Source organism: Neoarius graeffei, chromosome 5 (genome assembly GCF_027579695.1).
Source record: "Neoarius graeffei isolate fNeoGra1 chromosome 5, fNeoGra1.pri, whole genome shotgun sequence".
Lineage (NCBI taxonomy): Eukaryota > Metazoa > Chordata > Actinopteri > Siluriformes > Ariidae > Neoarius > Neoarius graeffei.
This window is the reverse complement of record NC_083573.1, coordinates 43,582,824-43,600,331: the sequence shown is the minus strand read 5'-3', so window position 1 is coordinate 43,600,331 and position 17,508 is coordinate 43,582,824. Positions and strand designations below refer to the sequence as shown.

At 44.3% G+C, this 17,508-nt stretch overlaps 1 protein-coding gene across 1 annotated transcript in view; it reads right to left on the bottom strand.

Moving 5' to 3' along the window:
• ccdc12 (coiled-coil domain containing 12) overlaps positions 1-17,508 on the bottom strand; it is a 59,023-nt gene that overhangs the window by 14,506 nt on the left and 27,009 nt on the right. The window contains exon 2 of the mRNA XM_060921759.1: positions 2,639-2,709. Within this exon, the coding sequence (XP_060777742.1) occupies positions 2,639-2,709 (71 nt within the window). The remainder of the gene's footprint in view (positions 1-2,638; positions 2,710-17,508) is intronic.

The window sequence follows — 17,508 nt, the reverse complement described above, 5'->3', positions numbered from 1 at the left end:
AAATAACGGGAAAATAAGAAACAATCAAAAAGTAATGTTTCAAAGCTGTTTATTAATTCTTCGTACTGCACAAACTAGCCCCATCCTTTTGGCTACGAGCGGAGCTAGCTGGTAGATCAGACTTTTGCCATAGCCGGTCGGCAAAACAGCGAAAACGTCCTTCTTGAGAAGGAATGAGCGGAGAGCCTCTTCCTGCTCATGTTTCAACGAAAACGCCAAGTCTAATTCTTCTAAAACTGATTCCAAAGCGGAGTCAAACGTGCGCTGTTCTCTAGCCGTAGCCATCTTCCCTGTTGCGCTTTCTCCAGCGTCGCGCAGCTTTGTCGTCACTCCTGCAAAAGCCCGCCCAAAGAATCCAAACAAAAACCTTGCGTTGTGATTGGCGGGCACGATTTGATGCCCGGGGTGTTTTTGTTTATATGGTGCGAGGCTAGACCCACTCGCTAGGCAAAAAATATTTTTGGCCGCTAGGCGGTTGGGTCTAGTTTACTAGGCTATGGAAACACCTTAGCTAGGCTGAAATTGAACCGAACTTGATTTCTCGTAATCGAGCTACGTGACCAAGATTATGCGATTGTAGCAGAGCTACTTAGTGCATGTAAACCCTATCGAGCTACGTAGTCGAGCTACTTACTTCAGCACTGCCCCTTCCGGAAGTGACGAGTGACGAGACCACAAGCGGGAAACACGACAGCCTCGGTCGGCATGACAACAGTAGTAGCGAGCAGCATAAGAGGTCAGGAGGAACAAACGAAGAAGAGAAAATGGCGAGCAGAAACGTTCACTTCTGGAGCAATGAGGAGACAGAGTTCATGCTCATTCAGCTTAAGGAGTTGAATATATTAAAATTCATGGACGGGAGAAAAACGCGCAATGGAGAACACGGAACTGATAACTTTGTTTATACTCTTGAATAGCTCTTCTTCATGACGACAACCGGAAGTGTACCAACACGATGGGGCGTGTAGCGCCACCTGTGGCTCAGGTGCACAATGTACCTCACACAATAGCTCGATTTCCTTGTGTGCATGTAGGATTGGATTTCTCTGGCACCCCTGCTGGGACCCTTAGCTCGATTACCGACAGCAGCTCGATTTAGATGTGCATGTAAACGTACTGACTGAATTTCTGAGTTGAGAAGAACAGTAGGATTCTGTTCTATACACAGTGTCCTACAAGTCCAGCATCATAGGGTTAATGTGATGTTTTCAGACAATGATGTATCTAAGCAAGGAAGAACAATTCTAACTCATAAATCAATATCAATTCGAAGGCACGCGTATACGCAGAGAAAATTAGGAAATGTTGAAAACTTGAGCCGGTTAATTACTGACATCATTAGCTGTGTGTTTATTGATTGAATATCACGCCTGTATTTGGAGAGAGAGGGAGAGAGAGAGAAAGTCAATACACTGAGCAAGTTCTGCAAATAAAAGTAATCATCTCATCTCATTATCTCTAGCCGCTTTTTCCTGTTCTACAGGGTCGCAGGCAAGCTGGAGCCTATCCCAGCTGACTACGGGGAAAGGCGGGGTACACCCTGGACAAGTCGCCAGGTCATCACAGGGCTGACACATAGACACAGACAACCATTCACACCCACATGGACATGGGGAGAACATGCAAACTCTGCACAGAAAGGCCCTCGCCAGCCACGGGGCTCGAACCCGGACCTTCTTGCTGTGAGGCGACAGCGCTAACCACTACACCACCGTGCCGCCTGGAAATTTCATATCCACATCAAATGTTTTTCACACTTTCTCGCCGTTTGCCAAATGCTCTTCTCATTTCACTGAATTTTATACAAGAACTAAAGCAACCAGAGAACAAAAAACTAATTCAGAAGTGCTGCAGTAATCAATGCCGGTCAACCTGTTATTTTACGGCTATAGCTCATTATGATCGTTTAATTCCATAGAAACAGAATGAATAACAAACTTAAACCTACAAATAAAGATGTCCCAACTGCTCCGCTTACATCTGCGTTCTACTGGGGCAGTGGTGCAGTATTTAGAAAACAAAGCAGACGGGAGGAATAAGCTGGGAGGTGCTCTTCACCTGTCTGTGCGACTATTGTTTGGCAATCGGAGCTCCGTTGCAATTTTAATGATGCATGCTTAGTCACATGAGACACTCCTTTAAACTTTCCAGCTGAGAGAACACCTCCATTATGAACGCCGATAGGACGGCTTGTGGTTTTTCCTGCCACGATTCAGTTGCGACAAAACACCGTTTATTTTCGCAAACGCCTCGATCACACACTGACTATGCAGGATTAATTCTTTCACAGGCAAACGCTGGAAACAGGAATACTGAAGAGACTCTAAACAGTACCTTAACTCTCGAGAGAGAAGACCAAGGTTCTATCCAGTGTAAACAATGAGTATAAACAATGGAAAATATCCACCGAAAGCCTTGCCTGAAATAGAGCTGAGAGAAACTGGCGACCCAGAGCACTAGCTCAAGTAAACACTGGACGCAGCCTGGTAATGGGCAAATCATTTTCTCGTGCACAGCACAGAGTGTGATGGGACTCGGAACTGAAAACCTGGTGTTGGAAGCAGAACTTGACACTGACGACCTGCATTGATGGAACTGACTGGAGTGTGTTTTGTGCAAAAACAGGATGTGTTTTTACCTGTGCCTTTCTTCTGTTTCTACTTCAGCTGCTCTCTTGCAATCAGGTTCTCCTTCTGCTTGTTCCCGCCCCTGTGAAGAAAAACTGGATTAGTGGACCCGTAGATCGAGTGTCATTATATCTGCAAGGAGCCACCCACAATTAATGAGAACAAAGTGAACTGTAAAACTGCAAAATCACTGCTTATAAGGGTCAGGAAGCTCGAACGATTATGCCCACCAGATTTATCTTGATAAGTTCCAGCTAACCTATCTTACGCAATGACTACGGAGCGAGTTGGCTTTACACGCTACACACACAGGAAGCAATACAGTCCACTCTAAAACGTGCATGATTCATAAAAAGCAAACGGACTTGTGTTCCAAAATGATAAAGCTACTTATAAACACGGTGTTGATGAAAGTGCTGGCTACAATTCAAACAATTTATGCAAATTCAAACGTTCTACTATGTTATTGTTTCTATAGTAACAGCTCAGTCACATGGATCAAATGGTCTGTTATATGGCAGACAATATCTCATCTCATTATCTCTAGCCGCTTTATCCTGTTCTACAGGGTCGCAGGCAAGCTGGAGCCTATCCCAGCTGACTACAGGCGAAAGGCGGGGTACACCCTGGACAAGTCGCCAGGTCATCACAGGGCTGACACATAGAGACAGACAACCATTCACACTCACACCTACGGTCAATTTAGAGTCACCAGTTAACCTAACCTGCATGTCTTTGGACTGTGGGGGAAACCGGAGCACCCAGAGGAAACCCACACGGACACGGGGAGAACATGCAAACTCCACACAGAAAGGCCCTCGCCGGCCACGGGGCTCGAACCCAGGACCTTCTTGCTGTGAGGCGGCAGCGCTAACCACTACACCACCATGGCAGACAATATACATAATCTAAACAAATGGAAAAAACTGTTATTTAACAAAGAAAAGCATATAATTAAATAATATTGGCTGACGCTGAGTGGTATATCGGATATATTCCATTCAGCTAGCATGATATTGAATGAGTCAAAGACTTGTTCAATATCATGCTAGCTGAATGGAATATATCCATCACAAAAAAAGCCAGCCAATGTTGTTATTATTATTATTATTATTATACATACACATTCCTTTGAGGTGGTCAGCACGTCTTTCTCTTTCAAAATTCTCACAAAAATCTTCCGGATTTAACGAAGCAAACCTGGCGGCCATGTTTGTTTACAAATTGTCACAGTCGCTCGCTAGCGCGGAAGTTTTACGTCTCCGACATGTGACGTCACGTTGTCTTGACAACCATGCAATATCGTAAACCATATTCAACGGTCACTCTCCATTGGGCAGAGTGACGTAATACACTGAGGATAAGCGATATGCTAACAATATTGCATGCTGTTAAACCAAATGAATGAAACCCACTAGAAGGGAACAGAATATATGTTTTTATTCCATCGAAAAAGTGTCCTGTATGTATAATAATCGTTGATGTAGTGACACTGTCTCTAAGAAGATTTAACACATTATTTAACCTTTATGGAAGGAGTCAGGGCGGCACGGTGGTGTAGTGGTTAGCACTGTCGCCTCACAGCAAGAAGGTCTGGGTTCGAGCCCAGTGGCCGACGAGGGACTTTCTGTGTGGAGTTTGCATGTTCTCCCCGTGTCCGCGTGGGTTTCCTCCGGGTGCTCCGGTTTCCCCCACAGTCCAAAGACATGCAGGTTAGGCTAATTGGTGACTCTAAATTGACCGTAGGTGTGAATGTGAATGGTTGTGTGTCTCTGTGTCAGCTAGAGCCCTGCACTCCCGTGGGAGTCCCGCGGGACCCGACGCAAAGCAGTGCGGTGCGGGACAAATTTTGAAAGCTCATTGCGGGCGCGGGCGGGAGGAGGAGTGCACAATGCGGGCGGAGGAGTGCACAATGCGGGCGGGAGCGGTGATAAGCTGCAGTCCCGCTAACTAAAAACGTGTTTAAAATAAAATTTATAAATTATTAATTTATGTCTATCATATATAATTTGTGCTGGATATTTTATTTGGCATTAATAAAAACATTTTAAGATGCCTAAATTTGCGGATGTGGTCTAATCTCGCGTACGTTTCCGATTCCTTTCCGCTCTTCCGTGTTTGAGATCTCCAATCATGGCAGAAGAGCAGAGCTCCTCTAGTGAAGCTCACAGTGCTTCAAAAGTAAGTGCTGCTTTAAAAAGAGGTACATTTACCGTTAAAAAGTCAAGAGTCCTGAAATCGGACATTTGGAAATCGTTCCCGCTCGTGTACGACGCAGAGGGAAATCAGTTGTGATAAGTGCCAAAAGGTTCTGACATACAACGGCCATAAATCAGGTACATCAGGCCTGAATCGCCACGTATGTACTGTCTTAAAAGGACAACAATTGTTGGAGTTCAGAGGGAACAACGCAAAAGTGACAGATGCGTTGAAGGCAAAGACCATGGAGAAATGCGTTGATTTTGTTGCTGCGGACCTCCGCCCGTATGACAGCATCGCTGGTCGGGGATTAGTTAAGTTAGCCCAACACTTAGTTGACACGGCAGCCACAACAGGCAAATTCGATGTGCGAGATATTCTGCCCCATCCAACAACTGTGTCACGTCATGTAGATGAAAGGGCACTCAAATTTAGAAGAGTTGTTGTTGATGACATAAACGAGAAGATTGGGAAATGCAGGTGTGCTGTGACAACGGATGTCTGGACTGAAACATATCGCAAAACCTCTTTCCTCTCAGCCAGCCTGCATTACATCAATTCAGACTACAACTTACAGTCTAGAGTGCTATTTTCTGCCCCATTTGATGAAGGAACCTCAAAGACAGGAGAAAATATCCGTGCTTTATTATTTCAGAATTTAAGAGCCTTCGGAATCGAATGTTCAGTCTTGGGGAAAAAAAAAGATTGTGTTTGTGACAGATAGAGGAGCGAATATGGTAGCCTCCTTACGAGGATTCACAAGGCTAAACTGCAGTGCCCATGTACTGAATTCAGTTCTCTCGCATGCCCTGTCTCCTACTGTGATGAGCAAAGTCCCTGAAGCAGGTCAGCTGATCAGCGATGCGAAGAAGCTGGTCAGCTATTTTAAACATTCCGGCCTGCAAGTCAAGCTGACGAAGTCTCTCAAACAGTCAGTGGAGACGAGATGGAATTCGACTGTGGACATGCTGGATTCTATCTCACAGCAGTATGACGAGGTCACAACGGTTCTACTTGAAAATAACCAATATGACAAAATAAGCTGCATCAATAAACAGATCCTTGCATCCCTGGTGGCGTTTCTCAAACCCTTCAAAGACACAATGAATGACCTGGAGTCTGACAATACGGCATTAAGTGCTGCGCTTGTTCTGCCATGGTCCGTGAAGTTAAGGGAGCATTGTGAAGTGGCCAAGGCTGACCTCCTACTCAGTGTCATCGCATCTGCGTGTGAGCAATGCCTAGACGCACTGCTGTCACCAAGTCACCTTGTCCCAAACGGAATTGACATGCTGTATAAAGTAGCAACTTTCCTTACTCCAAAACTGCGTCATCTTAGGATGATCAATGCAAATGAAAGACAATACGTGACGGAAGCTGTGAAAGAGATGACCGAGGAGTTGGGGTTTGATGTCCAAACTGATGAAAGCGCGGAGCCACCTTCACCTAAAAAGGTCACTTTTCGTGACTTTGAGGAATGGGAGGATGTCGGTGCTACGGGTGCTGAATCGAAGTCTTTAGACTCCGAGATTGATGATTATCTGAAAGTGAAACTCATTGGATCCGAATCACACCAATCTAAAGATATCCTGCTGTGGTGGAAAAAGCACTGCTATGACTTTCTCCACACTTGCCAAACTGGCACGGCATGTACTGGCCCATTCCAGGTCCCAGCGCACCATCCGAGCGCGCGTTCAGCATATGTGGTCGCATACTGGAGGAAAGGCGCAGTATGTTGAAGCCCTCAACAGTCAGTACGTTTACATGCACATCCAAATCGAGCTGCTGTCGGTAATCGAGCTAAGGGTCCCAGCAGGGGTGCCAGAGAAATCCAATCCTACATGCACACAAGGAAATCGAGCTATTGTGTGAGGTACATTGTGCACCCGAGCCACAGGTGGTGCTACACGCCCCATCGTGTTGGTACACTTCCGGTTGTCATCATGAAGAAGAGCTATTCAAGAGTATAAACAAAGTTATCAGTTCCGTGTTCTCCATTGCGCGTTTTTCTCCCGTCCATGAATTTTAATATATTCAACTCCTTAAGCTGAATGAGCATGAACTCTGTCTCCTCATTGCTCCAGAAGTGCACGTTTCCGCTCGCCATTTTCTCTTCTTCGTTTGTTCCTCCTGACCTCTTCTGCTGCTCGCTACTACTGTTGTCATGCCGACCGAGGCTGTCGTGTTTCCCGCTTGTGGTCTCGTCACTCGTCACTTCCGGAAGGGGCAGTGGTGAAGTAAGTAGCTCGACTCCGTAGCTCGATAGGGTATACATGCACTAAGTAGCTCGGCAAAAATCGCATAATCTAGGTCACGTAGCTCGATTACGAGAAATCAAGTTCGGTTCAATTTCAGCCGAGCTAAGGTGTATCCATGGCATTTAGAACTTCGATTTCAGTCGAGCAACGGCAGAAATTCGATTTTCTCTATGTGCATGTAAACGCACTCACTGAACAATTTGCTGTTTCTCCATGGCTGTTCAAAGAACCCGGTAGCCTAAGCAATAGGCCTAGTTGTTTCGTTTACCTGCGTTTGATTAAACCTACCGTTATTTCAGTTAGACATGCTATAGCCTACTGACGTTTTTTCTCGTTTTTCTTATTCATATTCAAACAAGGTCAGCTATGTTATATTGAGTTTAACACTTGCACGGAGGCTCAAGCCCAAATAGTTTTAGAAATGTGCAACCATAGCCCTATAATGGCTACAGTAGCCTATACTGTCGATTTTTTGTTGTTGTTTTTGACGATGCATAGCCTACTGTCAACACTGTTCGTAGGCTAGGACTGTGTTTTGTTATAGCATTTATATATGCTATGCTTATAGGGTATTCTATAGGATATTCTAGTTAGAAATGCTTTACAAATGTAAACTGGGTTGGCCTAATGTTTTGTATGGCTGAACAATAAATATACCAAATTTCCACTTGGAATTACGTGCTCGCCTGTCTTTTTTATTGTTTATTATTATTATTATTATTATTATTATTAGAGACACTGACGAAGGCAACAGCCGAAACGTTTGTCTCTTTCTGCTGCTAAAAACAACTGAAAAGAAATGTAACTAAAAGAAGTTCAAGAGTGCGATCCATCTCTCCTTTCACACCAATTATTCATAGGAGACGCACCACGGGAGAGCGCATACTTAAATGATTAGCCTACTTAAATAATTATTATTATTAGGCCTACATGTTGCCATTTCAACATTCCGAATTCAGAAACAAGGTAAATAATAACAAACGTGAACGTGAGCTGTAGATATTTATGCTCAAATCCACTCAAAGTAGGGGGCGGGGCACCATCACGCTGTGTCTTTAAATTATATTAATTTCTTATAGGCCTACTTGTGTTTCCTAGAATGTAAATGTGAGGAGTGACATATAAGCTATGTGCAATGTACAATATTCTTAATATCCACTGTAGATTTTGGTAGGTGTGTTGGGTATCTCTGTAAAGCCTCAGCTGCGCATGCCGCCTGGCAACGCGCACCCTCGCTACATGCGCTAGGTGAAGGATCGGTCAGTGGAGAGTTCAGCTAAGCTCAGCATGTTTAATTCCCCAAGCCAATGACAAGAACTTTCGTGAGAAATAACGCGAACGTCTGCATCATGCGGGATTTGCGGGCGGGAGCGGGACAAAATATGGCAGGCGCGGGCAGGAGCGGGACTGAAAATCATAATTCTTTGCGGGAGCGGGACTGCACAATGCGGGAGCGGGCAGGAGTGGGACTGAAAATTCTGTCCCGCGTAGACCTCTAGTGTCAGCCCTCTGATGACCTGGCGACTTGTCCAGGGTGTACCCCGCCTTTCGCCCATAGTCAGCTGGGATAGGCTCCAGCTTGCCTGTGACCCTGTAGAATAGGATAAGCAGCTATGTATGTATGAATGTATGTATGGATGGATGGATGGATGGATGGATGGATGGATGGATGGATGGATGGATGGAGTCTCCAGTGTCAGCACTTTGGAAGAGTCAGTAAGATTTCCACCACAGGAGAGTCTTCAAGACAGAGGACTTTGTGACAAGTTAACATGGGCTAAGTTACAGTGCCTTGCAAAAGTATTCATCCCCCTTGGTGTTTGTCCTGTTTTGTTGCATTACAAGCTGGAATTAAAATGGACTTTTGGGGGTTAGCACCATTTGATTTACACAACATGCCTACCACTTTAAAAGGTGCACGTTGTTTTTTTATTGTGACACAAACAATAGGATGAAAAAACAGAAATCTGGAGTGTGCATAAGTATTCACCCCCTTTCATATGAAATCCCTAAATACAGTAAGAGCTGGTCCAACCAATTCACTTCATAAGTCACATAATTAGGCGGCACGGTGGTGTAGTGGTTAGCGCTGTCGCCTCACAGCAAGAAGGTCCGGGTTCGAGCCCCGGGGCCGGCGAGGGCCTTTCTGTGCGGAGTTTGCATGTTCTCCCCGTGTCCGCGTGGGTTTCCTCCGGGTGCTCCGGTTTCCCCCACAGTCCAAAGACATGCAGGTTAGGTTAACTGGTGACTCTAAATTGACCGTAGGTGTGAATGTGAGTGTGAATGGTTGTCTGTGTCTATGTGTCAGCCCTGTGATGACCTGGCGACTTGTCCAGGGTGTACCCCGCCTTTCGCCTGTAGTCAGCTGGGATAGGCTCCAGCTTGCCTGCGACCCTGTAGAAGGATAAAGCGGCTAGAGATAATGAGATGAGTCACATAATTAGTTGATTAAGTTCCATCTGTGTGCAAAGTGTCACATGATCTGTCACATCATGTCTGTATAAATCAACCTGTTCTGGAAGGATCCTGACTCTGCAACACTACTAAGCAAGCAACATGCATACATGTCAACCCCTACGGATTTGGGCATTTTAAAAATGGTATGGGAGTAGTGGTATTCAACTACAGATTTTTCTACATTTTCACCTTAAAATTATTTTGATTTATTACCATCAAAAAAATCGGCATGAAATACGAAAATGCATGGGAGCCGCCATTTTCTACATTTAGAATTACTCAACCGGTACTTCCGCTAGTACCAACAAGCCATTCCGAATGTCTGAGCATGCGCAATTGTGATTTTCCTGCACACCGAGCGGGAAATAACAGCACATGCAGCGTAACAATAGACAGGTCAAGAGGTCAAGATGTCAGCACCACCAAAGAAAAAACTCAAAACATCTAAAACTGGAGGTCGCTTTCTTCCCGAATGGACAGAAACATTCAATGGAATAATTATCGCGTCCAAAATAGGTGCTGAGTATGTCAACTGCACAATTTGTTGTAGAGACATGAAAGCGTTTGCCTCTGGAATTTACGACGTGAGGGAACACATGAAATCTCAAATGCATGTGAAGAATGCAAACCAGAAAAAGAGACAGCCGTCAATTAATTTCTTCACGCAAAAGCCAACAAAGGTTGTATCTGACACCATCTTAAAATCAGAAGTGGCATTTTGCAATTTCATTGCTCAACACAACCTCCCGATGTCCGTCGCAGACCATTTCACGGAACTTGTCCCTACACTACTTCCAGATAGTGATCTAGCAAAGATTGAGAGAGGGTGTTCTCCCAGGTCAGGAAGATCCACACTGACTGCAGAAAGAACATGAATGCAGATACTCTAACTGCACTCCTGCAGACCAAGATGAACAGTGACTTATGCTTGGGTAGAAGTGCAACATGTTCATACAGTCAGGAACATTGCTGAACAATGTGCCAAGTGAACCCCAAATTATTGGATTATGTGGGAAGAGACACTAAATTTTGTTGAACTGATATAGGGTTAAGAAAACACTGACTGTTGTTTAATTGAGTGTTAACAGTACATATGGATGTACAGAAATAAACCAGTGCATATATTAGGTAAGATCTGATACATTTTTATTATGCATGAAATATTACTATGGATTTGGTATGGAAATTATGGATTTCTTTACCAGGGAGTACAGGTGAGAGCCGTGAGGGGTTGACATGTATGAACATGAAAACCAAGGAGCACTCCAAACAGGTCAGAGACAGAGTTGTGGAGAAGGATCAGGGTTGGGTCATAAAAAAATATTCCAAACTTTGACTATCCCAGGGAGCACCATTAAATCAATTATAGCAAAATGGAAAGAATATAGCACCACTACAAACCTGACAAGAGAAGGCCGCCCACCAAAACTCACAGACCGGGCAAGGACGGCATTAATCAGAGATGCAACAAAGACACCAACGATAATGCTGAGGGAGCTGCAAAGATCCACAGTGGAGATGGGAGTATCTGTCCATAGGACCACTTTATGCCATACACGCCACAGAGCGGGGCTTTATAGAAGAGTGACCAGAAAAAAGTCATTGCTTAAAAAAAAAAAATCACGTTTGGAGTTTGCCCAACAGCATGTGGCAGACTCCTCAAACACATGGAAGAAGATTCTCTGGTCAAATGAGACAAAAATTGAAATTTTTGGCCATCATGGGAAATGCCATGTGTGACACAAACCCAACACCCTGAGAACACCATTCCTACAGTGAAGCACGGTGGTGGCAGCATCATGCTGTGGGGATCTTTTTCATCTGCAGGGACAGGAAAGCTGGTCAGGACTGACGGAAAGATAGATGGCACTAAATGCAGTGCAATTCTGGAGGAAAACCTGTTTGAGTCAGCCAGAGGTTTGAGACTGGGACAAAGGTTCACGGTCTAGCAGGACAATGACCCTAAACATACTGCTAAAGCTAAACTGGAGTGGTTTAAAGGGAAATATTTAAATGTCTTGGAATGACCTAGTCAAAGCCCAGACCTCAATCCAACTGAGAATCTGTGGCACAACTTGATGATTGCTGTACACCCTGGGTGCCCACTACGTCGATCGCGATCGACCGGTCGATCTCGAAGGCAGGGATGGTAGATCTCATGATTGATATGTAAATATTAATATATTTGTTATGAAATAAAAAAAAAACGTCGTGGTCATTTTTACATGTAAACAAATTCGCTTTTTCCCTGAAGCGAAATGTCAGCCAAGCGCTGCATCAAAAAAAATGTTACATTAGGTTACCATGACAACCAGTAAAATGAAACTGCTGGTTTCAAAGATGCAGCGCCGTGATTTAGGAAACTTCCGAAACCTCGCCTCGGAGCTGGAGATGCAAGGGAGGGCGTTTGCGCAACTTAACAGTGTGCGCTACACTGAGCAGATTGAAATTCTCCAGTCAGAGTTTGAGAAGCGATTCCAAGACTTTGCTTTGCTCGAGCCACTAGCTACATTCATGAGCCACCCATTCGGGGAAGATACTGAGGTGGATTCCCTCGCCTCAAAAGTTGCGACACTGTTTCAGCTGAACACGTCTGCCGTGCAAGACGAGACGCTGATGCTGCAGTCTGACATCGAGTTGAAGTCCAGGGCGCATGGGCCGTTTTGGAATTTACTCACGGAGGCGAAGTACCCGAACATGCGGCAATGTGCCACCTCCTTAACCGCATTGTTCGGCTCCACTTATTTGTGCGAGTCGGCCTTTTCGCATATGAAGATCATTAAGTCTAAATACCGCTCCAGTATGTCCGACGATCATCTCGAGGCCTGCTTGAGGCTCGCTACCAGCAGCTACTGTCCGGACTATGCAGCCCTCTCTGACTCCCTCCAGTGCCGATCATCATCGGATTAAGATCTGATTTAGGGCCTACATCAGTATGCTATGTATTAATGTTGTGCTGTTGCTAAGTTCCACGGTTAAAAAAAAAAAAATATATATATATATATATATATATATATATATATATATATATAAAAGAAGGAAAAATGTTTTTATATAAAATTGTTGTAAATGTCAAATCTCTGTCTAGCAGGCTATACAAAAGTCAACTGATGTGAACAAAAATGTTTTGGGGTTTACAATGCCTGTCTGGATGCATTTAACTTTTTTTTCTAAACATAGCCCTTTTTTTTTTTTTTTTTTACAGTGGGCTTGTTTCATGTTTACTTATTAGTAGTTTGCGGTTTATAAAAGTTAACAGTGATTTGAACAAAAATACGTTTAGGAGTACAAAGCTTATGCATTTAACATAATTTGAATGTAAATTTCAGTCACCTTTTTGTATGCATGTTTGCATATTATTAAACAAATTGCATATGAATGTTTATAAATCAAAACAAGTGTCATTATTGTTATTATTATTATTATTAGTAGTAGTAGTAGTAGTAGTAGCAGTACAGACCTCTGCATGCTCTTGCGACAAGGCTTTCGCAGATAGCTTTTCGCAGACAGTTGTAATTTATCGTTGAGCGGGGAGTAATAGGCGTGCGCGATGTTATTCACCGGCACAACGCAAGGGGGCACGAAGTCGCTAGGAGTAGTTGGTGGGTGTGGTTAGTGGAGTGTTTATCCTCCGGTTACTTATAATGACTAGAACTTTTTTTTTTTTTATAATGACTAGAACTGGAATCGTATAGATGTACGTACTTCCTCAATCAACCGCTCTTCATGCTGCTCCATCTTCCCTCGTGTTTTTAAAAATGCCGGTCGCGAAAACAAAACAAACCGGGAAAGTAGGGAAGCGGAAGTGCGTGTACAGCGGGTAGAGTGGACCAATCAGAGCCCTCTTGTCTGCGGCGCTGTCTGCGAGGCTTCTACGGTGCTCACAATTTTTGGGAGGTGCGCGCAGAGCGTCTGCGAAGGTGGGGGGGCTACGCAGACACTGTCTGCGACACCGTCTGCGAGGACTGGGTTGTCAGCATAAATTGGCCTTACTAGTAGTCATAGTAGGCCTAGTAGTGGTAACAACCTAGTCCGAGTAGATCATATTAACATGGTCATTTTAAAAGTAGCTCGCGAATCAAAATATTGTGGGCACCCCTGCTGTACACCAACACAACCCATCTAACTTGAAGGAGTTGGAGCAGTTTTGCCTTGAGGAATGGGCAAAAATCCCAGTGGCTAGATGTGCTAAGCTAATAGAGACATACTCCAAGAGACTTGCAGCTGTAATTGTAGCAAAAGGTGGCTCTATAAAAGTATTGACAGGGGGGTGAATATCTATGCACACTCCAGATTTATGGTTTTTCATCTTAATTATTGTGTTACAATTTTAAAAAAAAAACTTTTCACCTTTAAAGTGGTAGGCATGTTATGTAAATCAAATGGTGCCAACCCCCCAAAAAAAATCCATTTTAATTCCAGCTTGTAATGCAACTAAACAGGACAAACACCAAGGGGGATGAATACTTTTGCAAGGCACTGTAACAGTTTAGCACAATTATCTCAACTGTAGCAGTCAGTCAAGCTCACGGGACTTAATATTACAATCGCAATATTTGGCACTTTCTTGATGTCTTGAATGGGGATGGAATAATTACTTCATTGGGGTCATCAGGTGGGCACCCTGCTTCATCGGTGTTTTGTTGATGGGCCCATGACACCTCCACAGGGCTCAACAGCAACAGCTGGCATCCCAGGTGCACTCCCCTCCACTTTTACCCCTTGCCTGTCATTTTGCAGCCCAGAGGGGATCCTTTCTCTTCAGTCAAATCCAATTGCTGCTTCACTCAGCAGCGTCTGATAATGATTTGACAACTTATCAGAAGGCCTGCCCTCATACTCCCATCCCTTTCAGAAGCCTAGTTGACCGAAATGGCTATCAACCCCCTACACCTACCAGAAACACCTGGGTACGCCAGCTGCATTGTTCTGCCTCCGTTGTTATATCTGCATACCTCACAATTTTTCGTTCATACGCTTCATCAGCTGCTGCCTCCCATGACACAGTTAACTCCACAATGAACAATAACTTTTGCAAGGTTAACCACAAAATCGGATCCAGCCTAAGCCTGGATGTGATAATTCCTAACTGAAAACTGCACTTCTGATTTAGATCAACCTGCATCTTCCAGTCCCAGGCAGTGTCCAGGAGTCGATTCTTTTCTTGTAGACAGTTTCTCTGGAGGGCCGGCACGGTGGTGTAGTGGTTAGCACTGTTGCCTCACAGCAAGAAAGTTCTAGGTTCGAGCCCAGCGGCCGACGGGGGCCTTTCTGTGTGGAGTTTGCATGTTCTCCCCGTGTCTGCGTGGGTTTCCTCCGGGTGCTCCAGTTTCCTCCACAGTCCAAAGACATGTAGGTTAGGCTAACTGGTGACTCCAAATTGACCATAGGTGTGAATGTGAATGGTTGTTTGTGTCTGTGTCAGCCCTGCGATGACCTGGTGACTTGTCCAGGGTGTACCCCGCCTCTTGCCATAGTCAATTGGGATAGGCTCCAGATTGCCCGCAACTCTGCACAGGATAAGTGGCTAGAGATAATGGATGGATGGACAGGTGGGCTTCTCTGGAGACTGTCCTGCTCTTATGGAAGGGATGGTGATTGCAAATCCAGTAATCGGGGAAGGAGGATATTGGTGGTAGATCTTTCTTCCAGGGTAACTGCCAGTTGTTGTAAAACCTTGTTGTGCCTCCAGGTGTAGCAGCCTTGGGACAAACTGGTTTTGCAACCAGTGAGGATATGCCATTGCTGGGGTTTGGCAGACAGAACATAATGGATCTTCTCTGACCCACTGATGCAAATTCATGGGTGTGGGAAAAGCATTGTAGGTAGCTCTGACGATGAAGCTAATTCAGCTTCCTTCAATCTCCCACAGATTCTTCCAGGTGAGCTTCTGATGCTCCAGATTTTCCCAGCTAGTCCACTGACCCTGTTTGGACTGTAAGACTGCCCTTGCATGTTTCTCTGCTTCCTCTTGCTACTGAACCTCCACAACCACCAGCTTTCTTTTCTGGGTACATGTTGCCCTCTGCCATGTGGATCGATTTGTCCCTAACCCAAACCCACCTTTTCCTTGTTGCACCTGTCCCACAATGTCTCTATGCCTGAGAACACATAGTACTGCTAGCTGTACAGTGTTAGATGGGGTCCACTTCCTCCCCGTTGTCTGTCTGGGAGCAGCCGCTCATATTGTAACATTTTGAGACTCTGTCAGAGTCATAGCCAGCCATACTTTGTTGCATTTGTACTCCTCCGTGAGGCTTAAGACAGGCAACTCCAGAGCACCATGTCCATACAAGCTGATACTATTAAGACACCACGGGAGACTTAGCCACTTCTTGATGAATGAACTAACCGTCCTCTCCAGCTTCTCGATTTTGGAGATGGGGACCTCATAGACCGTTAAAGGCCAAATCAGATGGGAGAGCAATCTGAACTGCAAGCGCCACAGTGTCAACTTACCAGGAAGTGATGTCTTGTCTATACTAGCAAGGCCTTTAATGGCTTCTTCCCTTAGGTGGTCACTCTGATAAGAGTCTTTAAAACTCGCATTGTACCACCGCCCTAGGCTCTTGACTGGCATTTCTGACACCATCAGAATTGGTGTTTCGTCTATGTGGAACCTCTGGTCCATGAGCTTTCCTCTGACGATGGATATGCTCCTGGATTTGCTGGGTTTCAACTTCATCCTTGTCTGTGTTTTACTGGCATGCAGCTTTTCCAGCAGACGCTTAGTACATGTGACGGTTGAGGTCAGGGTGGTGATGTCATCCATGTAGGCATGAATTGGAGGTAGCTGCTCTCCAGACAGCGAATGCTCTCCTCCTACAATCCATTTCAGGGCTTGAATGATCACTTCCATTGCCATGATGAAAGCTAGTGGGGAGATGGTGCACCCTGCCATTAGTCCCACTTCCAATCATTGCCGTGATCTTATGTAATACTGTTTAATAATACTGTATTACTATTCTGTTGTAATACACAATTGCAAATCTTGGAAGTACTTCCTGAGCAGGTTTGTGATGGTCTTTGGCACACGAAAAAAGTCAAAGACTGACAAAAGAATTTTGTCACTTTTTGTCCATAGCAATCACAGGTGATTTTGTCCTGATGACATAACGAGTTTAGCTTATCAGCTAAACACTAAAAATAAAAGTCGCCTGAAAAGCTTATTACTGTAAATAGAGGAGATATTTGGTTCAGTTGTGAATACTGTACATGTTGTGAGTTAACACTGGATTTTACAAACCCCACACCACAGGATATTCTGGGAAGGTAATCATTTAAAACCGGCATAAAAATCCGGACACCGTTTTCAATCGTCAAGAGGCTCTAATCAGCCTCAAAAATTAGCCCAATGAGGACCCCACCAAATGTCAATCATATAGGCCTATATCACTGTTAACTACAGACTTGCGTATACTGACAGCTGTTCTAGCAAGACACGTCAAAATTATCACACATTCACCATGACCAGACTTGGGAGCATTACAGGAAGGATATTATGGAGACAATATCAGAAGATTACTAAAATTTAATGGCTTTCAAAAGTGAAGAAGGAGAAAGCAATGATATTTCTCGATGACCAAAATGCCTTTGATCAAGTATCTTCAAAATACCCAAGTCAAACATTAAAGCAATTCGGCCCAGATTTCATAAAGTGGATACAAACACTATAGTCTAATCCACAATCTGCCATTAAAAAAGTGTTTTTTATCAGATCGATTTGCTCTTGAATGAGGATGCAGACATGGCTGCTCTCTGTTGCCCCTCCTGTTTATTATAAGTATTGAACCACTTGCACAACTTATTGGAGATGACAATAATATAAAAGGACAATAGCATAAAATAAACCAGGAACAAAATAAATCATCATCATTGTATGCTGATGATGTACTCTTTTATATCTAGTGGAACCTGCAACAACAATTCCACACTTAAAGGATTTTATCTCCACATTTGGGTACTTT